The 24074-nt window shown below is 45.7% G+C and overlaps 1 protein-coding gene across 4 annotated transcripts in view; it reads right to left on the bottom strand.

Moving 5' to 3' along the window:
• The window catches only part of CALU (calumenin), a 41059-nt gene that overhangs the window by 2628 nt on the left and 14357 nt on the right, over nt 1-24074 (bottom strand). For 3 of the 4 annotated variants that reach the window (XM_068275918.1, XM_068275919.1, XM_068275920.1), the window contains exons 3-6: nt 15431-15624; nt 9783-9949; nt 7177-7237; nt 3418-3617 (exon numbers count right to left, since the gene is read on the bottom strand). In XM_068275918.1, the coding sequence (XP_068132019.1) occupies nt 3418-3617; nt 7177-7237; nt 9783-9949; nt 15431-15624 (622 nt within the window). Of the gene's footprint in view, nt 1-3417; nt 3618-7176; nt 7238-9782; nt 9950-15185; nt 15380-15430; nt 15625-24074 lie in introns of all 4 variants that reach the window. The other variant, XM_068275921.1, reaches the window with a different exon arrangement.

The raw sequence follows: 24074 nt of genomic DNA, 5'->3' as shown, positions 1-24074 counted from the left end.
CTTATCCTGGTCAACATCTTCAGCTGCAGCGATCCACACCCCTCTATGCCCTCCTGATACTTCCTGCTTCACAGCCAAAAGTTGGAAGTATTTGGAGGATGTAGAGGGGCGTGGAGTGCTGCAACCATAGCACGGCAATGGTGAATCAGCCCCCTCTGCCATTGTCTGCAGCCACAAAAACTCTGTTTTGTGGTTTTGTTTTCAAAAGCTCATCCCCAATTACAAATACCAATACAGAAAAATAAACAAGGAAGAAAAAACTTCACTAAAGGATTTGTGAGAAGGAAGATGAATGTTTGCCAGTTAACGTAAAGGGTTCAGGAGGCCAAAAGTATAAGCTCATCTTTACTTACCTGGGGTTTCTTCCATCCCCTAGAAGTATCTGTGTCCCTCGTCGCAGTTCCGCAGTCAACAAGTGTCCTGATGTGCCCTCCCTAGTGGCTGCCTTCTGTGCATGTACAGATACCTGCCCGCTCCGTGGCCGGGAACATTCTGCACAGTAGCACCATGCACCGTTCGCTGCAGCTCGTTCCCGGTCCCCGGCGATGACGTCAGGCCGACCTCCAGGTCGACCTGTACTGCACCTGCGCGAGCGGCGCTGTCAATCACAACTACGTGGACCGCTCGTCAGTAGTTCTGCACAATCCGCTCCGATTCACGTGGCGGTGATTGACAGCGCCGCTCGTGCAGGCGCAGTACAGGCCGACCTGGAGGTCGGCCTGACGTCATCGCCGGGGGCGAGCTGCAGCGAACGGCTGCGTGCAGAGCTGCAGCGAGGGACATGCTGGAAGCTTGGGGCTGGAAGACGCACCCGGTAAGTAGCGCTTATTTTGATAATAGCCTGATAACTCCTTTAAATGTTTAACTTGTCTGCTGCAGGCTCCAGCTGGTAATAAAATAAGACATGTGGCATCATTTTAACAAGATAAATAAAACATTTTGTGGCAGGTTAAAGCAGTAGCACTTGTCGTACAAAAATCTGCTTTTGCTTCTATCTTACCATTAAAATCACTTGGATCTTGCAAGTAATACAGTTTTTGCTACATCAATAGCAACACAGCTGAAATGCCAAGATTGTTAGGAACCTTTTACCACTTAACGACCGCCTAACGCCGATAGGCGTCGGTGGGTCGTTAGTGGTATAGCATGGAAGAACGAGCGGCTTTTCCATGCCAGTTCACGGAGGGTGTCTCCGTGAACAGTGTGCGAGCCGCCGATCGCGGCTCGCACGCATAATGTAAACACGCGGGGAAGGGATCGCCATCATTTGATAGGGTGAAGCCTATCCTATCAGGCGAAGGACAGATATCCGTCCTGCGCCACTCATCGGGAGAGGTAGAGGGAGGGAAGTGGAGGGAGGGAGGAAATCGCTGGAGGGGGGCTTTGAGGAGCGCCCCCCCCCACTAATCAGTAATGGCCGGCGGCGATCAGACCCCCCCCCCCCCCCAGCAGGACATCCCCCTAGTGGGGAAAAAAATGGGGGGGGGGGGGGGGGAAGTCTGATCGCCATGCCACAATCCTGAAAGCCTTGGTCCTTAAAGAGAATCTGTATTGTTAAAATCACACAAAAGTAAACATACCAGTGCGTTAGGGGACATCTCCTATTCCCCTCTGTCACAATTTCGCCGCTCCCCGCCGCATTAAAAGTGGTTAAAAACAGTTTTAAAAAGTTTGTTTATAAACAAACAAAATGGCCACCAAAACAGGAAGTAGGTTGATGTACAGTATGTCCACACATAGAAAATACATCCATACACAAGCAGACTGTATACAGCCTTCCTTTTGAATCTCAAGAGATCATTTGTGTGTTTCTTTCCCCCTGCATCTCTCATGCACTGAAGTTTCAGGCTGCTCTTTTCTTCCTGCAAACAGCTTTGCCCTTGTCTGTAATTCCTCACTATGTGAAAGCCCAGCCAGCTCAGAGGACGATTTATCCAGCTTGTAAAAGATAAGAGAGAAGAGAGAAGCTGCTCTAATCTAAATAACACACAGGCAGTGTGCATAGAGGGGCCTGGAAGGGGAAGTTCATAGCAGAACCACAACACTGAAGAACTTGGCAGCCTTCCAGACACAGGCTGACAAGAGAGAGAAAAGTTGATTTATTACAGAGACTGTGATAGTACAAAGTGCTGCAGTAAGCCAAAACACATTAGAATAGCTTTTGGAACTTGTAGGATAAAAAACAGGATGCAATTTTTGTTACAGAGTCTCTTTAAGTGGTTAAGGAGTATGAACCTTGGAATGCAGAACGGTTAAAATTTGCTTTCCTGAAATTCTAGTTGTCCCTCTGCTCAAAACTCTTATGTGCCGGGTTACATGTTATTAGGATGGCAAGGGTTTTTTTTAGTTTGTTTTTAGACACTGTAAACATCCAAACTTAGTATCCAATCATAGGCATCATCCATACAGGTCTCCATTATGCCTATCATTTTACAGTCTTCATCTTAAAGAGGACCTGTAACTTTAAAACATCCCCCCTGGGGGGTACTTACCTAGGGAGGGGGAAGCCTCAGAATCCTATCTAGGCTTCCCACATCCTCTTTCGTCCCATGGTGGCAGGCGCTGGGCCCCTGAAACCACAGCCGACAGGGAAAGTCCGCTGTGGCGCAGCAGTGCCTGCAATATTTATCTTTTCTGGCTCAAGCGCAGGCACAGTGGCGGTTCTGCGCTCAGGTAGAAAAAAAAGGATCCCGATCGGGTCTGCTCTACTGCACAAGTGTCCCCAGTGGACGTATTTAAAGTTACAGGTCCTCTTTAATGAAGTCTAAAGTGAAAATAAAAAATCAGCTGAACTTACCTGGGGCTTCTCGCAGCCCCTGGAGTCATCCTGTGCCCACGACATCTGCCGGAGTCCCTCTGGCAAGCAGCCCCCACATTCGCCTCCTCACTGCGCTCCCGCTGCTTGGAGCATTCTGCAAATGTGCAGCATGCAAACTGGCAGCATGATCAGGGTACGCTCGGCTCAGGGTCGCTGCTGCTTCTGGAGAGACTCGGACAGAGGTTTTATTATATGTGTGGGAGCATGCGTCATTCTTCAGATCCATGAGCCGTGGTCAATGGCCAGGCTGGCAGAAAATTGTAGCCTGCGCGCTAAATGCACACTATCTGGGCATGCGTGAAATACCTCAAAAGCACCAGCCAGTGAGACCTAAGCTTCCTGTGTAAGCTGCTGCCTGATTACTGAGGGAATTCCCTATCATCTGTGATTTGCTTGTGCATTGCTGCAACACTACAGTATCATCCAGGCTGCACAGAAATGTGGACAGAGGAGCACACTATCAGTAATACCTGCATTAACTGGCGAGACCTATGCTTCCTGTGCAAGCTGTTATGTTATGTTATTATTGCATGCAAATCCCTGCATAAAAAGCAGATTGTGTGCGTGTGGTGTGTGTGCACGTTTTTTTTGGAGCCTACCTTGTTATGGTCTGATTCATAAACAAGATGTCGAGCCTCTGCCTCAGCATGGTCATAATCAGATGGCAGGATCCAATCCTTGGTCTCCTCTTTGTCCATTTTGCCATCGTGATTTTTATCTCTAAACTCTACAAACTGCTCTCTTTCAGTCTTCACCCATTCTGGTTCATTAGCATCACCATCATGGCTGTACATATCACCTGGAGGGAAAAATGATAATTAAAAAAAAAAATCATTCTATCAACCTCTCTTCTGTTAGTTCAATCAGCACACGTTTTCTTGTAAGGAGCTGTCACTGCTGGCTTTTGTATTAAGACATACCAGTTGCCCATTTTTAAAGGGAAGGTCTGAGATGATTAAAAAGATAAAAAATCTACTTACCTGGTGGCTTCCTCCAGCCCCTGGCAGCCGTCCTGTGCCCTCACCCCAGCTCCGGTGGCTCCCGGTCCCCTCCGGTGCAGATGCCGACCTGACTTGCGCTTCAACGTGTGGCTCACGGAGTCGCACTGACGTCACCTGGACTGTAATCCACTTGCGTAGTACAGTCCGGATGATGTCAGCGCGCCTCCGTGAGCCACACGCTGTAGCGCAGGAAGCATTTTGTACCGGAGGGTGCGGAGCTGCCAGGGGCACAGGACATCTACGAGGGGCTGGAGGAAGCCCCAGGTAAGTAGATTTTTGCTTTTTAACCACCTTTAAATCGAATTTTTACAGTTTCATTGTCTCTGCTTAATGACACATTCATTAAAGTATACCTGAGCTAAAATCTATGAGCTATTGACCCTTTTATCGCTTTCCTGCTCTCAGAGGCCATGTTTTCCAGGAGAGAGTTTTATGGCTGTCATTCCTTATCAGTGAGGATCGTCTGACCAGGTCTCAACTACACAGAAAATGTAAATTGCATTCCTGATGTTTAAATCTTTCAGGAAAAAAAAAAAAAAAAAAAGGTACACAACATTGTCATTTGTGTGCACTGTACATACACATCTATTTCATCATGCCACCTCCGTTGTCCTTTAACCACTTAAAGACCGTAGGTTTACACCCCCTAGTGACCAGGCCATTTGTTTTACAATTCAGGCCACTGCAGCTTTAAGGGCTCGCTGCAGGGCTGTACAACTCAGAACACAGGTGATTTCCCCCCCCCCCCTTTTTCTGCCCACCAACAAAGCTTTCTGTTGGTGGACTCTGATTGCTGCTGCTGGCTGTTTGTTTTATTTTTAGAATTTTTTTTTTTTAAATAAAATCTTCCATTTTCTGTTTATTCTCCTCCTCCCTCCTCCTGCAACCAATCCCAGCGAATCGCTCTCATGGGCATTAGCCTATGAGAGCTGATCGCTCTGTGAGCTTCCTCGGGGGACAGCCGAGTGACACTGCTGCCGTAGATCGCAACGCTTTACAATGTAAATAGATGCGGTTTTGCCGTCTAAGGCCTCGTTCACATCTAGCTAGAGCAGGTGGCTGTGCGATCCGAAAGCAGCGCATACGATCGCACGCTATCTGCGCCGCTGCCCTGCTGATCCCATCCATTGACAGTGATGGGATCAGCTCTGCGCTTCCGGGCAAAATGCAGGCAGCAGTACACAAGCGCTTCCTAGCGCTGCGCAGCGCAGTAGATGTGAACGGTAGAAGGTCTGTCTATGCCCTTCTGCCCTTCCAGCACATCATACGTGCTTCCAAATGCGCACGGAAGCGCGTATGATATGAACGAGGCCTAACAGTCGGCGTGCACGTTCCCCTGCAAACGATGCCCCCAGTCCTTAATGCCAATTGGCGTTTCGCAGCCCTGTGTGAGCCGCCACATTAACGCCTATCATTGTGACGCGGTCCTTATGTGGTAATAAAGATCCCAATTCCAATAACACTAAACACAGGAGATCAGCATAACAAGGCAGCTACAGTTAAGTAAGGCTTCATATTTGTCCCATAAGTTTTTTTCTGTATAATGTAGTAATGTAGAAAGAATGAAGAAATAAGATAATACAAAATATAAGGCAGCGAATAATATGGACAAGTAGTTTCCAACCCAAGTGAAACTACTTAATAGAAGGGCAGTGGAGAATGACTCCACAGACGCCTAGAAGGGAGGTTCAGCAGCCTGTTCTATGGTTAGTCTTAAATTGGCCAGCGATTGTAATATTTTACAATGTCCAAATATTATTGGCCAAAAAGACACTGATCTGCCAGGAAAGATACTTTCTATCAAGAACAGAGTTTGTGCTGCATTTGTACAGCAATCCTGTTAATACAAATGCTGCTGTGACAAGCACAAAGTTCCCTCAGCTGTGAATGACAACACAGATGTCTAGAACAGGAATATATCAGACCTGTAAAAATTAACACGTTAGGTGTATTATGACAACTCAGACTGTAGAATTTCATGTTTTTTCCAATTATGAGATGCTTAAAGCCTATCTGAGATGAAAGCCATCTTGGGTACCATACTTAACTGGGGCCCCCTTAAAGGACAACCGTGGTTACATGTGACATGATGATATAGACAGTGCCAAGCAGACAAATAACTAGGCAGTGTTCCTTTTTTTCCCTTTCTCTGCCTGAAAGAGTTAATCAAAGTATGCAAGTGACAGTTTCTGTCCAGGACGGGATCGGATCAGACTAGTAATTACAGCCATAAAACACTTTCCTGTCTGTAAATGGGTTCCTTGAGCAGGAAAGAGATAAAAAGGGTCAATAATTCATAGATTTGAGCTATAGCATACTTCAATAAAGGTGTCATTGAGCAGAGACAATGAAACAATAAAAAAATAGATTTATATCTAAAATAAAACCGTGGGATATCTTTAGAACAAAAGAGTCATTTTTTAGGGGGAAAGATACAATTGTTTTTCTCATTAGTTTTTTTTCACCTTGGATGTCCTGTAAGCCTCTTGAGGCAACTCAGTTCTTCACCATCTCCCAAGGTGGCTCCTGTCACCTGCAATACTGCCTGAAAGCTTGGCCGAGTTGCGCTTCGTTGTGCCTTGCTCCCATGGCTGAGTTTTGTGTTTGCACAGTTGCAGAACACTGGCCGGGCTGCTCATGTGCTACAAGGCGCGACTTTGCCAGACTTTCAAGGCAGTATTAGGGTGACAGGATCCACCAGAGTAGACAACGAGGGACTGAATGGCCTCAATGGGACTTAAGGAAGCCCCAGGTAAGAATAGAACCTGAGATGGCTTTTATCTCAGGGGCACTTTAAAACGCTATCTTCTGTCTGATCCAGCTGTGATATCACTATTTTGTCTGATATAAAGAAGGAAATCAATGGTTTCCTGTTTTCAGATATGACTTGTCATCTCCATCCTGTAAAATTAGCACCAAAAAGGCATCTTGTATTTCTGTACATGTCATGCAACTAGGCTGTGCTCACCATTGTAAATATTTTATGTATAAAGTGACCCAAAGCCACAGCTTATTTATCAATGGCTTTAATATTCAACAACAACTAAACATTTGTAAAGTGCTTTTTTCCCATAGGCAAGGCGCACATTCAGATTTAGCTCCTGTAGCTATCCAAATCAAATCAAAGATAGCTTTATTGGCATGACCAAGATTCATACAGGTATTGTTGAAGCAAGGGGGACATGAAAGGGGGTGGGGTAGGGGGGGACAATGGCTTAGCAGTCTGTGGACATTTTTAGGTTTACAGTTCCGTTATGCTCATCTCAGTCTGTGGCATGCTGTGACATAGTGTGCAGCGATTATTCTACTCTACTTTCTTAACTTAATTTTGTTTCAAGTTTATTATAAACCACTCACCTATGTACTCGTCCAGATCAATTACCCCATCTCCATTTTTGTCAATATCTTCCATGGTTTCCTGTGTAATAAGATTAGAAGGCTAAGTCAATAACATTTAAAGCGGACCCAAACCAAACATTTTTTTAATTAACATTTAGTTGCACCACTGACACATACAAAGATAAATAAACACTCCTTCAAACCTATGATCATTTCAGTGCATGCTTTTCACCCTTCTCTTTTCATAGCTAGGGTTATACTGGGGGCAGCCATTAGCAATTCCTCCATTGCCAGACACCATCTACTCCACCAGTTTGCCGGAAAAATCCCGGCAATTTGAAAGGAAGGGAGGGGTTCCTCCAATAAATGTAAAATATTTTATATTTGTCATCATGCAGTTGAAAAAAAGGCTGCTATTATTATAATTTAGAAAATAGATTTTATTTCTGAAATCTTGTATTTTTAATTTGGGTCCACTTTAATAACTCATTTGTAGCGATTGTTTAAGGTAGGCCTGAATTCAAAAATAGAAAGTTTCATCTCCAGCTTTGTTGCACTACAGAACTTTGAAAACTTTAAAAACACTCTAAAATCATCCCCCACATTACATAGCTATGGTAAGATTATATCATCAATGGGCAGCTTAAGGCACTGTTTCCACTGTAGCGGAACGTGGCTGCGAGGCACAATGCCGGTACTTGTTGTAATGCAAAAGGGCATCCAAAAAACTCTAGCCATGCACAGCTAGAGGAATTCACATGCAAGATGTGATTTTATGTTGCCGACTGTTCAGGTTTTCTTTTTTTACAGCATGAGAATTCAGAGGAGACCTAGTGATTTTAATAGGATGCTATTTCCCGGCCGAATTTGCTTGCAGGAAAAAAAATATGGAAATCGCAACAGTGAAAGCTAAGCCTAAGTCTTCTTCATTCAGCAATGTAAATGTATAGCCTTAAAGGACTTACTAGGCCAAGTCCATAAAAAAAAAAATGAAAAAAGTTAGCTACCTTGCTCAGCTTGTTAGGCACGGAGGACGCTGTCCGCGCCCTCCGTGCCGTTCCGCCTGGTCCCCGCCGCTGCACAGCCCCCCGAACGGTCCCCGACCGCGCGGCCCGGGCCGGGCTCCCCAGCCTGTACCAAGATGGCCGGCGGAGCTGGCCGCGGCTGCGCAGTCCGCATAGCCGCGAGTGCGGCTGCGCAGCTCTAAGGCCAATCCCCCGATCCACGCTACTGTTGCGTGGATCGGGGGGTTGGCCTTAGAGCTGCGCAGCCGCACTCGCGGCTATGCGGACTGCGCAGCCGCGGCCAGCTCCGCCGACCATCTTGGTACAGGCTGGGGAGCCCGACCCGGGCCGCGCGATCGGGGACCGTTCGGGGGGCTGTGCAGCGGCGGGGACCAGGCGGAACGGCACGGAGGGCGCGGACGGCGTCCTCCGTGCCTAACAAGCTGAGCAAGGTAGCTAACTTTTTTCATTTTTTTTTTATGGACTTGGCCTCGTAAGTCCTTTAAGCAGAAAAAGAGAACTACACATTGGAAGTGCATGTAGAAATGCATTATTTTATGCAACATATATATCCAGGAAGAACTTGCTCAAGAACAGCAAGTATTTCTAGAGTTTTTGGAATTTAGTTTGGCTCCCTCCAAGGTCATATAAGAGAAAACAAAAACTATGTGGGGAAAAAAGTAGGCAGACATTTTGTGGTTTATGAATGAAAACTTCTAAGCAAATGAAAATCTAACTCTGGTCAAAGTGAAGCAAGCTGTTTTAAAGAGAGTCTGAGCTGGGCTCATATAAAATTAAAAAAAAAAAAAGAAAACTAGGCTACCTGTTCCGGGTGGGGGGATGCTCGAAGGAGAGAGATCTCTTTCAGCGTGCAGAAAGGCAGGGGAGCAGCAGGGAGTGTGGCCAAGGAGAGAGAGGGCTGCCTGCTGGCAGCTCTGGAAAACCCTCAGGAACGACCCCAGTGGGCATTTTGAGCAGGGAATCCTCCCATTACCCTCTGAAACAGCAACAAATATTGCCGCTAATTAAGGGGGGGCTATAGCGTGGCGGTGGGGGGGGACACAGAGGCATTTGTCCCATCTCAGGGGGAATTAGGCATGCTAAACTCTCTAAATACATACAGGGTGCATTTGTATAGGTTTTTACTTCTGTCCTGAGCAAGAGTTTAGGTCCACTTTAAAATAATAAAAAAAAAAAAAGAATTAGATACTTACCTAGGTAGAGTTAAGCCTATGGATAGTACAGAGGTTTCCTGTGTCCTCCTTGCCCTCACCATTGCCGCGTACGGACCATCTGAACAGTTCAGACAAGAGCTTATCAGATACGTTCTCATGGCCGTGCTCCCAGGCATGTACAAAAACGACTGAACTGTGAACGCATGAGTACAGCCGCAACTACACAGTAAGCCGAAGCTGCATGGCCATGAGAGGCTTCATGCTGCACTCATGCAAGAAGAGGAGCATGGCCACAAACATTCAGGGGGTCCCAGGCAGTGGCCTCGAGGACGACATGGGAAGCTTCCCTCCAATTTTTATTTCAAAACCACCTAGGGTCTGCGCTACAGTGGTTCATGCCACAAGCCATAAATTGTCATGCTAATGGACATGCCAACAAACTCACCAGCACAACAATATCCTTCATGTAATCATACTCTTCAGGGTGCAGGAATGCTGTAAATTCTTCTTTTGTGGCAATGAGATCACCATCCCTGTCAGCCATTTTAAAACGTCTCTCATCCCTCACCATCATCTGTTTGTAATTAAAGCTGTTATCAGGATCGGGATCATCTAAACCGGAAAGGGAAAAAGCAAGAGAAAGCATTGATTAATGGCTATCAGAATCTTTAATCAAGTTAGTTATTTATCTTCTGATTATACAGCCATATACATCGTTATTGTGATGGTGTAAAGTAACAATCATTCTAATTACTTTGGGAGTCTAGTAGATCTGTGATCCCAATTTTTCACTCAATATTATATCTGCTACCTTTAAGTCTGATTCTAAAGGAAGCTTCAAGCGAGAGAAATGTGATAAATATGTCCATTGTTGTACTAAATGAGACAATAATACAATCACACAAAAAAATGCAGTGTACAGTATGTTTGTGATGCCAGAAGTACTGCATCGCAATAAAAGGGAAGAGAACCACTATTTACATTTTTTTTTATCCTTATGATCAGCAAAAACACAAGCACTTCAGAAATCACATGAAAAGCACACTTGAAAACAAAGAAAATCTGTAATGAAAAAAACTTCCCTGGGGGTACTCACCTCGGGTGGGGGAAGGCTTCGGATCCTATTGAGGCTTCCCCCATCCTCCTCGGTCCCACGGCAGCAGCGAAAATCCTCCCGAAGCGGCGGCGATGTAAATATTTACCTCTTGGCTCTTGGAAAATAGCCGATCTCCGTCGGGCCGATCTACTGCGCAAGGCGCAAGTCTCCTACGCCTGCGCAGTAGAGCAGATCCGACGGAGATCGGCTATGTCTGCCCATCTCCGTCAGAAGAGCTGTAACAGCGCCCCCGCTGGAGCCAGAAAAGGTAAATATTGCACAGCGGGACAAATTGTCGTCTGTGCGTTCCGGGGGCTGCAGAGAGACCGCCGTTGGACACAGGAAGACAGGGGAAACCTCGATAGGGTCCAGAGGCTTCCCCCTACTGAGGTTAGTACCCCCTAGGGGAACTTTTTACAGTACAGGTTTTCTTTAAAGAGAATCGGAAGTGAAAAAAAACTAAAACAAAACAAAAAAAAAAAAACTTATGAGATGATTTGTATGTGTAGTACAGCTAAGAAATAAAACATTAGTAGCACAGATATGAGTCTCATATGGTTTCCAGTACAGGAAGAGTTAAAGGGAATCTGAAGTGAAAATAAATTTATGATATAATGAATTGTATGTGTAGTACAGCTAAGAATAGACCATTAGTAGCAATGTTTTCAGTAGAGGAAGAGTTAAGAAACATCCCTTATCTATGCAAAAGAGCTTCTCTGAGCTCTCAGACCCAACTTTGGTAGTAGACAGTCCTAGTTTCTGACGCACAACAGTGAGAGGCAGCTTGAGATAAGGCTTTGCTGCAGAGGAGTTCAAAGGGTCATTAGCACGCTCATCGCTGGGATACAACTCTTTTACCCTTTTTAAACTTCCCTGGCCACCTTTATTCCTTGCATGGAATAATTACAGTGATGAAGTGATAGGATTGGTCTTTTCAGCCCCAACAGCTTCCTTGTTTGACACCTCCCATTATTGGGACTGAACTCTTCCGTGTTGTATTAGATCATGTAGGAAAAAATTCAAGAGCTCCAATAAGAAGGTTCATAGGTTGTATCAACTATCAGAAGTAATGTAACTATGCTGTGTGCCTTTTTTTTTCTCTCTGCCTGAAAGAGTTAAATGTCAGGTATGCAAGTGGCTGACTCAGTCCTGACTCAGACAGGAAGTGACTACAGTGCGACCCTCACTGATAAATTCTAACTATAAAACACTTTCTTAGCAGAAAATGGCTTCTGTGAGCAGGAAAGCGATAAGAAGGGTTAATAGTTCATACATTTCATCTCTGGCATATTTCAATGAATGTGTAATTGAGCAAAAACAACAAAACAGTTAAAAAAAAAAAAAAAACACTTGAAAAGTAGATTTAAACATAGAATAAAACTGTGGTAAGCCGTAAAAAGTCATTTTTAGGAGAAGGAAGATAGATACAATCGTTTATTTCATTACTTTATTTTCACCTCGGGTGTTCTTTAAAAAGGAGTCAATCACTTTTTGCTACCCCATGAAATACTTAACTGGGGCTTTCTCCAGTCCCTTGCTACATCTCCGCTTGCGGTTGCCGGCCTGGGGTCCCCACCGGTGCAGAGACCAACCTCGAGGGCGTCCTTTCTGCGCATGCGCCACTGTCGATCAAGTCCACGTTGTCCGTTGTATACTGTGCCTGCGCAGTACACTGCGGACAACATTGATTTGATTGACAGTGGCGCTCGTGCAGGTGCAGTAAAGGAGGTTGGCCTCTGTACTGGTGGGGACCCCGGGCCGGCGGCTGCAAGCAGAGATGCTGTGTGGGACATGTCGGCTGCAAGGGGCTGAAGGAAGCCCCAGGTAAGTATCTCATGGGGTAGCAAAAAGTGATAGATGACTCCTTTAAGTGTCTTATGATGTTATCTATACTGTAAAGCTATATAACTGAAAATAAAAATATGAGACCCATTTCTTTGCTACTAATGTTTTATTAATTATCCGTACTACACATAGAATTCATCATACTTTTTTTTGCTTCAGTGTCACTTTAAAAAAATCTCTCAAAAGTAAAATTATCAAATCCAAAAAAATATCACACATACATTTAGCTTTGCATGCTTATATTTAGTGCTCATCTAATATTGTAACTAGCTTGATTTATTTAATCCAAATAAAAAGGATTATATATGCATACCAGTTGTGGCAGAAATCCAGGTATATTATAAAGGGAAAGCAGGTACTTCTACCATTTCTCTCTGCTAATAGAACATTCAGTTACTAACCCTTTGCAGGTACAAATGCACCCCTCCCCCCCACATAATTATTCTTGCTTATTGCAAACTACGTGTGTTGATGTGCGCATTTTAGCAATGCGTAGCGTGTGCTATAAAACAAGGATATCAAAAGTGTATAGAGTATAGACTGCACTGTCTGATATTCTTACTTATGCATTGCACAACATTGCGTTATTGTAATGCAATGCTGCATGCTTTTTTCGTCAAAAAGTATCCATGACTCGTTTATTGTCAGTGAATGGAATAAGCACCACAAGGAACAGCAACAGAGAGCAACACAGATGTCATACGTTGCAAACACAAGGCCACCTGCATTGTATAATATGAACAAAATCTGATTCTGTATCTGGGCCAGTTTAGTAGTACAGTATGAACCAGGGGCAACTAGGTCCCTAGCAACTAGATGCAAAAACAAGTAGCTGCAACTACACTTCAAAGGAACCCAAGGTGAGAGACATTTGGAGGTTGCCATATTTATTTCCTTGTTAACAATACCAATTGCCTGGCAGTCCTGCTCATCTTTCTGGTCAGTAGTGTCTGAATCGCACACCTGAAACAAGAATGTGTCAATCTTTCAGACATGACTGACCTCCTGCAGCCCACCACTTATTGCTGGGACCCTCTTTTTCACGGATGTGTTTCTGTCTGATGGCCTGCACAGCAGCACTGAGCTATTCTGCATGGACTTGAGCTTGGCCATGCATGAAGTGTGGCTGCACAAACATATTAGACAAGTCCTTGTTGAATAGGTTCAGAAGGTCCCAGCACTGGAGCAGTGGGAGCGAGGAAGAGGATAATCCAGAGATATAAGTATCCATCTTCTGTATTTTTTTTTCCTTACAACACTTAAAGAGACTCTGAAGCGAGAATAAATCTCGCTTCAGAGCTCATAGTTAGCAGGGGCACGTGTGCCCCTGCTAAACCGCCGTATACGCGCCGCTAAACGGGGGACCCTTCACCCCCAAACCCCCCACTGCGACACTTGGTCGCAGGCTTGGTCGCTCCTGGAGGCAGGACTAACGGCTGCAGCCCTGCCTCCATTCGCGTCTATCAGTGGCGCATCACCGCCTCTCCCCCGCCCCTCTCAGTGAAGGAAGACAGAGGGGCGGGGGAGAGGCGGAGATACGCGCTGACAGATGCGCGTGGGGCAGGGCTGCGGCGGTTAGCCCTGCCCCAACCAGGAAGCGCTCCCCCGCATTACGGAGGGGATTTGGGGGGACAGGGACCCTCGTTAAGCCGCGGGATAGCGGCGGTTTAGCAGGGGCATACGCTTCAGACTCTCTTTAAAGAGAACCAGATATGAATAAAAGGCCTGTTTTTTTTTTTACTTACACAGGGCTTCCTCCAGCCCCATAAGCATGGATGCTTCCCTCGCCGTCCTCCTCAGCCTCTGCGGTTCAGCCGCAATCTGCTCTGGTAAGTGGCTGTGTGACGTCAGCAGGGGGCCTTCTGCGCATTCGCGGACTGGCTGACGTCACTCAGTCAGACAGCCATCTACCGGGGGTTTGAATGCGGCTGAAAGGAGGATTCTGGGAGGACCGCGGGGGGGGGGGGGGGACGAGTGAGGATGACGAGGGATGCATCCTTATGGGGCTGGAGGAAGCACCGGGTAAGTAAAAACATGCTTTTTATTTATATCTGGTTCTCTTTGAAAGCAGACCCAAATTAAAAAAATTGATCATGCCTTGCACAATAGTTATTATATTTTGACAACCACCCCCATTACCCAGCAGCCCCGCTCATCTTTCTGATCAGTAGTGCGAGTTGCACACCTGAAACACGAATGCACCTAATCTGGTCAGATTTTTGTCAGACTTTCAGATTAGGTTGGTATGAAACAGTAGAAATCTGTATGCAACCCTTTGCTGCTGGATACATATTTTTAAAGAATACAGTCTACTGAAGGATATTATTTATTGCCAGGGATAGGCTTTAATCTGTTTTATGAGGGAAACACCAAAAGCACCTAGAGGAACCCCGTGCAAACACTGAAAAGAATTGTAGATTGTCTCGATAAGCACAAAACCACAGATTCTAGACCAGCCACCCAAGAATAATAACCACAACAGCCAATATGCTGTTAAATACACATTTAAAGTAAACGTAAGTAAAAGAGGAGTAACTGCCCAGAACATTAAACCTGGTTACCGCTGACAAATGAAACTAACTCTACTGTATTGAGCAGAGCATTCTCTTCACTTTTCTTTGCAACTGTTTTGAAGAAACCGTCCCTCGTGCAATTCACAGAATGCCATATTGTATACATTACACAAATTTGAAATAACACAAGAAAGGCACAAATCTAAGGCGATAACCTACACTTTAACATCATATTAAAGTTGGTGGGATAGTAAAGCCCTTAGTCATTTTTATTCATGACAAAGCAATGGTGACAAAGGAAGACTTTACATACTTTTTTGGGCACTTTCCTCTTACTTGTCAGCCCAGGCACTGTACCCAAACACATTTCTGAGTTTACCTCCAGACCCCTTACCCAGGTAAGTGCCATAGGTGACATTTCTGTACTCGTCCCATGATATGAGTCCATCCTGGTTCATGTCAAACTCCTGCCACTGGCGTTCCACGTTGTCGTACACATATTTTCTTTGGGCTTTCTTGATCCATGCAGTCAGCTCCCCCTCCGTGACAAACCCATCTTTATCCAAGTCTATCTTACTTACAATGATTCTACAAAGAAAAAATAGCATGGGTGAACAAAACATAGGCAAGTACACCTACCGAGGATGTAACCATAGGTGGCATTTTTATATTCCTCCCACGACACCAGACTGTCCCCATTGAGATCGTGGCCCTTCCACTGTCGTTCTACGTCCTCATAAATCCACCTCTTCTGGGCATATTTTATCCAGTCCCTTAGCTCTTCGACTGTAACAAGACCATCCTTGTCTGCATCTATCTTACTCACAATCTTTCTGTTGTGCCATCATAATATTAAGTTGAAAAGGAAAGAAAGGGGATATGTTAGATGTGAATCAATGTGGAAAAGACGTAAGCTCAGCGGGAAAGGGCACTTGTATTAGAGAAAAGCAATGAAAGGCAAGACACAAAAATGCTGATGAAACTTAAGCTGGGCCATGTTAAGATGCAATATATAGTGATATTTACTATTTTTCTCAAAAAGAAATGGTAACAATTGAAAGATTTTAAGTAGATCTTCAAATATACCGCCAGGTATTTACTGGGAAGCTAAAATGGACCATTGGCTCAAAAATTCCCAACTTACCCACTGAACTGATCTAAACAATTAATTTACTTTCTAATACCTACTATAATACTTTTCATAAACTTTCAAACAAATAGATGAGCGCTCAGCCACTAAAAAACATCTATTAACAACAAATTCAGTTCACAAGTAGAGCGCTACCCAGCTGCGTGCCAGCTTTTCAAAACATAAATAAAAGAAGGTTAAAAGCGCTGCATACAAAATGTCCATCAATGATATGGTTACACTTTTAAAGTTCATCAAAAGGTGATAGTGTTAGCCATTGTAGCCGCAAATATAGTTCATCTGAAGCTGTAATTATCAGGGTTCACTCCCCCCTTCAGTTCCCCACTCACCAGATATGGCGGCCTGTATGGGCCCGTCAGAGCATCTGAGGTATTGGCCACCCCACAGCCTCTCGACCCGATGACCGTCTTCAATATGTGGACTGGGTATCGTCAGCTCCAGTGCAGCTCAGTGTCAGGTTTAGCACCAAAAAAACAAGCAAAAACGCTAACATAGCGTAAAAATATCCTCTATTTATTGGTAAAAAATGTCACATATGACCATAAAAAATGTGCATCTAGCACGAACTTTTAAATGTATACAGTAAAACAGCAGGTAGCTTGGACTGCCTTAAGCTGGGTCTGACACACACCATGCGCTGATGACCCACGCAAAAATGTCTGGTATCTGTGCCCCCAGTGTAGGACTTGGTGGGTCTTGGGGTCTAACAGGGTCTTCTACACTTTGACGCACGTCACAAGCGTTACCTGTACCCCAGAGGATGTAATGACCTCACCGCTAGCAAGCTCCGCCGAAGTCAATGAACAGAAGCTGCGTGTACCGACGTTCCGCGTCCGGTGACGTCACACGCTCAGCACGTCGCTCCGTAGCTCCGCCCAACGCGTTTCATTGCTATGCAACTCATCAGGGGCTACGGAGCTGACGGCGCGACGTTATTTATAGCCGCCTATCAGTCCCAGCTGCCGGCCAATCACATAGATAATACTTAATAAGGCATCAAAACACAATATAATGCATCATAACCCAGCCCATATACATAATATCTGCACATATATTCACCGTGCCAATTCATTCAAATATTCTATTACCTGGATTTAACCAGTTGATTTAACTGGTTAAATGCAGGTAATAGAATATTTGAATGAATTGGCACGGTGAATATATGTGCAGATATTATGTATATGGGCTGGGTTATGATGCATTATATTGTGTTTTGATGCCTTATTAAGTATTATCTATGTGATTGGCCGGCAGCTGGGACTGATAGGCGGCTATAAATAACGTCGCGCCGTCAGCTCCGTAGCCCCTGATGAGTTGCATAGCAACGAAACGCGTTGGGCGGAGCTACGGAGCGACGTGCTGAGCGTGTGACGTCACCGGACGCGGAACGTCGGTACACGCAGCTTCTGTTCATTGACTTCGGCGGAGCTTGCTAGCGGTGAGGTCATTACATCCTCTGGGGTACAGGTAACGCTTGTGACGTGCGTCAAAGTGTAGAAGACCCTGTTAGACCCCAAGACCCACCAAGTCCTACACTGGGGGCACAGATACCAGACATTTTTGCATGGGTCATCAGCGCATGGTGTGTGTCAGACCCAGCTTAAGGCAGTCCAAGCTACCTGCTGTTTTACTGTATACATTTAAAAGTTCGTGCTAGATGCACATTTTTTATGGTCATATGTGACATTTTTTACCAATAAATAGAGGATATTTTTACGCTATGTTAGCGTTTTTGCTTGTTTTTTTGGTGCTAAACCTGACACTGAGCTGCACTGGAGCTGACGATACCCAGTCCACATATTGAAGACGGTCATCGGGTCGAGAGGCTGTGGGGTGGCCAATACCTCAGATGCTCTGACGGGCCCATACAGGCCGCCATATCTGGTGAGTGGGGAACTGAAGGGGGGAGTGAACCCTGATAATTACAGCTTCAGATGAACTATATTTGCGGCTACAATGGCTAACACTATCACCTTTTGATGAACTTTAAAAGTGTAACCATATCATTGATGGACATATGCATTAAATAGTCTTAATCTATGTAAATTTTGTATGCAGCGCTTTTAACCTTTTATTTATAATACTTTTCATGCTGTTGTCACCCTTACCACTTTTATCTATATAACAGACTCAGGAGTCAGGAACAAAAACAATGTAAAAAAAATCAAAATAATTTTTAAAGCTCAGTATTTTGCATTCATGGGGTATTAAGACTATATTTTGAGATACTACTGTGTTCCAGACTAGGCGGGAGTGTATGTGCATGCTTGAAGTGTACAGTGTTCTCCTGAGGCTCTTTTAGCCGAGCGCTCCACCCAGCTAACTTTGGTGAGCACCCGGCTGTCGTCGGCTTGCCTCCTCATACTCCTCCTATGCCGTAAGCAGAGTTGCACCGGCCCTCCATTCTCCCCACCTGGCTACTTTTTAATACGACCCGGCTGGGAAAAAATATCCGGGGAGAACACCGGCGTATACGTCGAGGCAGTTGTTAGTACAAACCACAATGCACTTTCTTGTATTACTTCTGGTCATCTTCTCGATTCACATTTTTGTGCAGCAGACAGTCCTGTGCTACATGTATTGTGCTCCCTATATTTGCGCTTCTCTTGCACTAGCTCCCAGCTTGGTATATGAACTGTAGTGTGCTCCCTATATTTGTGCTTCTGATGCCCCCACTCAATAACTGTGTAGCCCCATTCTGTATGCAGGTTGCAACCTGTTGCAACGTGCCACAAAACACCTGATGGCCAGTCCCGTACCCCCTGCCTCGCAGGGCACCATCTTCTATACCAGAGCACAGCTCCTGGAATGGGGGAGACAGGCTCAGGTACTGCCAATTCGGGACACAGTTCAGTCACAGATTGATAAATTAGCCAACATTAGCAGATTTCGGCCCAGGGGTAGGAGGGCGGGCGCTCAGGTTAGACTTAAAAGGAAGGGACTGCGGTCTCCCATCCCAGCCATTCTATTAGCAAATGTCCGCTCCCTCCAGAACAAGCTAGACGAGCTGCTCCTACTACTTGGGAGCAAACCCTCGGTCGAAGGCAACTCCCCGGTCCTCTGCTTCACTGAGACCTGGCTAAATTACAACATCCCGGACAACTCCCTCGACATACCGGGCTTCAATCTCTTCCGAGCAGACCGGGACCCCTCTCTCTCTGGGAAAAGTAAGGGCGGCGGAATCTGCTTTTACATCAACGGCGCTTGGTGCTCAAACACAACCATCCTGCACAAAAGCTGCTCTCCAGATGCCGAGATTCTACTTATCAACTGCAGACCTCAGTACTCACCAAGAGAGTTTACCTCCTATGTCCTGGCAGGCGTCTATATCCCCCCGGATGCGGACACCAAGATTGCCCTGCGTACACTCAGTGACACCATATTAGTGTGGGAGACCTCCCTCCCGGACTCCCTCTTCATCATCTTAGGGGACTTTAACAGGGCAAACCTTCGCCAAGAGCTGCCTCGTTACAAGCAACACGTCACCTGCCCCACCAGGAACCAAAACACCCTGGATCACTGCTACACGGTCCTTAAGGACGCATACAAGGCTACTCGCCGGGCTGCCCTAGGCAACTCCGACCACTGCCTAATTCAACTGATCCCCACCTACAGAAGGCTCCTTCAAACCTCCAAGCCGACTGTCAGAACTGTTAAAAAATGGACTGAGGAGGCCAAGGGTCAACTACAAGCCTGCTTTGATAGCACGGACTGGTCGGTTCTCGAGGCTCCCTGCCTAGACGAATGGACGGAGAATGTCACCTCCTATATCCGCTTCTGTGAGGAGTCTTGCATCCCAACAACGAACATCAAAGTCTTCCCGAACAACAAACCTTGGTTCAATGGCAAGCTATGCCACCTACGGAAAATCAAAGAGGAAGCACACAAATCCGGCACCCCAGAGGAGTTCAGGGAAGCCAGAAACTCCTTGAGCCGAGAGCTGAAGGCAGCAAAGCGGGACTTCTCAAACAAACTAAGACAGGACCTTCGATCCAACAACACACGGGATGTCTGGAAAGGCCTCAGGGCAGCTACTAATTTCAAGCCCCCTCCCCAACACACACTTCCTAGCATTGCGCTAGCCGAGGAGCTTAACAAATTCTATTGCAGGTTTGAGCACCTTCCCACCCACTCCGAGGACCTAGCAATCTCATCCCCACCCGGGAAGCCTCCTGCCACACCTCCCCAAGCTGCCACTGCCCTCCAAGCTCCGGTAACGGTTCGGGAGGCAGACGTATTACGGCACCTCCAGAAGCTCAACACCAGGAAGTCTCCAGGCCCGGACGGCATATCCCCAACCTGCCTGAAAACCTGCGCAAGCCAGCTAGCCCCGATCCTAACTTCAATCTTCAGCAAATCCCTGACAGTGAGCAAGGTCCCTTCCTGCTTCAAGAAAGCGAGTGTCATTCCGGTCCCCAAGAAGCCAGGTGTTACGGAACTAAATAATTACAGACCGGTTGCCTTAACTCCAATCATCATGAAAACCTTCGAAAGGCTGGTTCTCCCCTATCTGAAAGAGCACACCGTCACCAAAACGGATCCCCTGCAATTTGCATACAAGGCCAACCGGTCCGTGGAGGACACTATCAACATCAGTCTAGCACACATCATGGAACATCTGGATAAACCCAACTCCTACGCCAGGATCTTGCTCCTAGACTTCAGCTCCGCATTCAATACCATTTGTCCAACCATCCTGTATGAAAACCTGGCACGACTTGGTGTTGACTCTAATCTGTGCACCTGGATCAAGGATTTCCTGACCAACAGGTCGCAGTCAGTCAGGATCGGAGGCTGCTCTTCCAGTGCTAGAATCACCAACACTGGCGCCCCGCAAGGGTGCGTGCTGTCCCCGTTTCTCTTTTCACTGTACACGAACAGCTGTACCTCATCCCCTGACTCTGTCAAAGTCATCAAGTTTGCGGATGACACCACCATACTTGGCCTCATAGACGGAAGCGGTGAGCATGAATATCGCAAGGAGATTGAGCGGATCCTCAAGTGGTGCAAGGAAAATAAACTCGTATTAAATATGGCAAAAACTGTGGAACTCATTGTGGACTTCAGAAGGAACGCTCCGTCTCCCAGTCCAGTCTCCATTGACGGTTCTGAGGTCCCTAGAGTACACAGCGCACGATTCCTTGGTACCACCATCACGGACAACCTGAAGTGGGATGCGAACTCCTCCGTAATTCAAAAGAAAGCCCAGCAGAGGCTGTTCTTTCTCAGGCAGCTGAAGAAGTTCGGGATGTTGCAGGAGCTAATGATCAGCTTCTACTCTGCCACCATCGAGTCTATCCTCTGCTCCTCCATCATTGTTTGGTACTCCGGGGCTAATGCAAGGGACAAACACAAACTCCAAAGGGTAATCAGAGCTGCTGAGAAGATCATCGGGTCACCCCTGCCTCCCCTGGACATCCTGCAGTCATCTAGAATGAGGTCCAGGGCAAACAGGATCATTCAAGACGCCCTCCCACCCGGGCAGTTGCTTCTTCGTCCCCCTTCCTCTAGGTCGCCGTTATAGGACCATTCTCACCAAAACCACGAGGCATAAAAACACCTTCTTTCCCCAAGCTGTTGCTCTACTTAACTCATGCACTCTCCCAACTGCCACCCCCTAATCTCCCTCAGCCACCCCCCCCCCGCGGAATACGCGCACAGAAGGAACTGTCTCCAGCTGGCCACACAGAACCACATGTCACCGTACAATATGTCTGCTTTGTATAAGATAGTCCTGCCCACCTGAACTATGAGCTGCTGTTGTCTGTTAAACTGTCTGTTAAACTGACGTCTGGGTGTCTCTGTAGCTAAGAATCTGTACCATGTGTTGTTTGCCAATTGCTGTTACTGTCTGTCAAATATGTAGCCACTATCTGTACCATGTTGATGTTGCTTTTTATGCCAATTGTTTTGTTGCTTGTTATGCCAATTGCCGTGTGTCCACAAAAAATTCCGGGTGCGGCTCCCGCCGCACTTGGCGAATAAAGTTGATTCTGATTCTACATGCTTTGCATGCCATATATTCTTGCAGTTTTTGTTGTGTTCCTCTACATACTTGGTTCTGATTTTTCGTGACATCTCACCCCCTTGTAAGGTGGGTTGAGCATGCTATTAAGAAGTCTGTATTTTATTTTCTTGAGATTCTGCCCACCTTCTCCTTTAATATAAGGAATGTGAATATTTTTTAAGTATACCTTCCCAATAATTAAAGTATACACAAGTCTTTTGTCCAGTTGCAGGCTCCAGGCATGTATGGGCAGGAGTCATCATGCCTACCGCTCCCCCTGTTCCCTTGTAAAAGCCACCGTAAATGTTCCAAGTCAGCCAGGCCACGCACTACTGTGCAATCTGTGGCCCATCAGAACATGGCCTAGTGCGTTCTGCGTATGTGCACTACAAATTATGTAGTGTGCATATGCAGAGTGCTCCCAGGAGCGCAATTAAGGATGGATGCTGCTAGGCCAACGATTGTGGAGTAGTGCACAACCTACGGGGGCTTTAACACTGCAACGGGAAGGGGGGAGGATGAGGACTTCTGGCCATACATGCCTGGAGCGTGCAATTGTACAAAAGACTTCACCTAAGGTATCCCAAGTGCTACACCTAATGCAATTGCTCACATAGTTATATATAGAAACGTTTGTTTACCAAGGCCAGTTGGCACTAGTTTTATTCCTTTTATTGTACTGACGTATATTACATAAAGGCCAAAAAGCAATAGAATCACATTAGACATGTGTGCTAGAAGGAATCTGATGTGATTTTATTTGGGATAACAAAAAAAAACTATTGCAATTTAAACGTGTAAGTGATCACCATATGTTTGGCAAATCTTATGCAAGAAGATTATAAGCAGATAGGATTTGGATAACATCAGGATAATTTTAAATATCATCATCTAAAATAGCTTTTGACCAAAAATGAATCTAAATATCATTGTAAAACCTGATATTATCCATATCAAGCAGGGCATAAAGTATCTTGTCAAAAGAGAATATATAGATGAATTAGAAATGTGTTATATTTATTGAGATGAGCATTATAAAATAAAATATATAAATGATACATATTTAATGATACAATATTTACAGGCACTTTTTGTTCTGGTGGTAATGGTTTGTGTCTGTGTACTGACAAGTTTATAAAGCTGCCACATACAGGTCAGCAACTGATAACTATCAGATAAACCAACCTCTCCTATTTTTACTCTGAAAATTCCTTAAAACAACTATAACCAATTTCTGTAGAGAAACCTGTGAAATTCATGTATTATAGCAAAGAAACAACGTCTCTCTCATTGAAAATCTATAGCAGGAGTAGCAACAGATTTATTGCAATGCTCACTTGATTCTGATCATATTATAGCAAAAGTTTAATAAAGCAAATATATTGCACTACCAGTCCCAAAAACAAGCAGCTTAATTTGTTTTCCCTTTGCTGTATGTGGGGAGCAATTGGGAGGGCACTTGGGCTCTGCTATGGGCAGTAGGTAGGGTGCTTAGGAGTGTTTTCCTTTCAAACAATACCAGTTGCCTGTCAGTGCCGTTTATATTCTGGCTGCAGCAGTGTCTGCGTCTCAAGCCTGAAACAATAATGCGCCCGATCCAGTCAGAGCACCTGATCTGCATGCTTGTTTAAAAGTATGAGACCAAAGAAAAAAAAAGAAAAAGAAAAAAAAAGAGTTGTCCTGCTGCAACATTTATTCAACAGGGAGTCAACCAGTCCACACCCGGATCCACCAAAGGTGTGCAGTAGCAGCAATCCAAAGTAAGAAATTACTGAGTCTCTACCTGGACTTTAAGCCAAAAAATCCTATTGAGGCTTCCCCCATCTTCCTCGGACCCACATAAAGCTCCCCGAACAGCGGGGATGTAAATATTTACCTTCCCGGCTCCAGCGCAGTATCGGCTCTCTCGGAGATAGGCGGAAATAGCCAATCGCTGTCGGGCCGCTCTACTGCGCAGGTGCAAGTCTCCTGCGCAGTAGAGTGGACCCGCCGGAGATTGGCTATTTTCGCACAGCTCCGTGCGGAAAGCCGCAACACCACCCCCGCTGGAGCCAGTAAAGGTAAATAAATCAGCGCTTATCAACGCTTGTTGAGGGAGGATTCTAGGACATTTCGGGGGAGCCAGC

This window comes from Hyperolius riggenbachi, chromosome 3 (genome assembly GCF_040937935.1).
Source record: "Hyperolius riggenbachi isolate aHypRig1 chromosome 3, aHypRig1.pri, whole genome shotgun sequence".
NCBI lineage: Eukaryota > Metazoa > Chordata > Amphibia > Anura > Hyperoliidae > Hyperolius > Hyperolius riggenbachi.
This window is presented reverse-complemented; position numbering and strand designations above follow the sequence as displayed.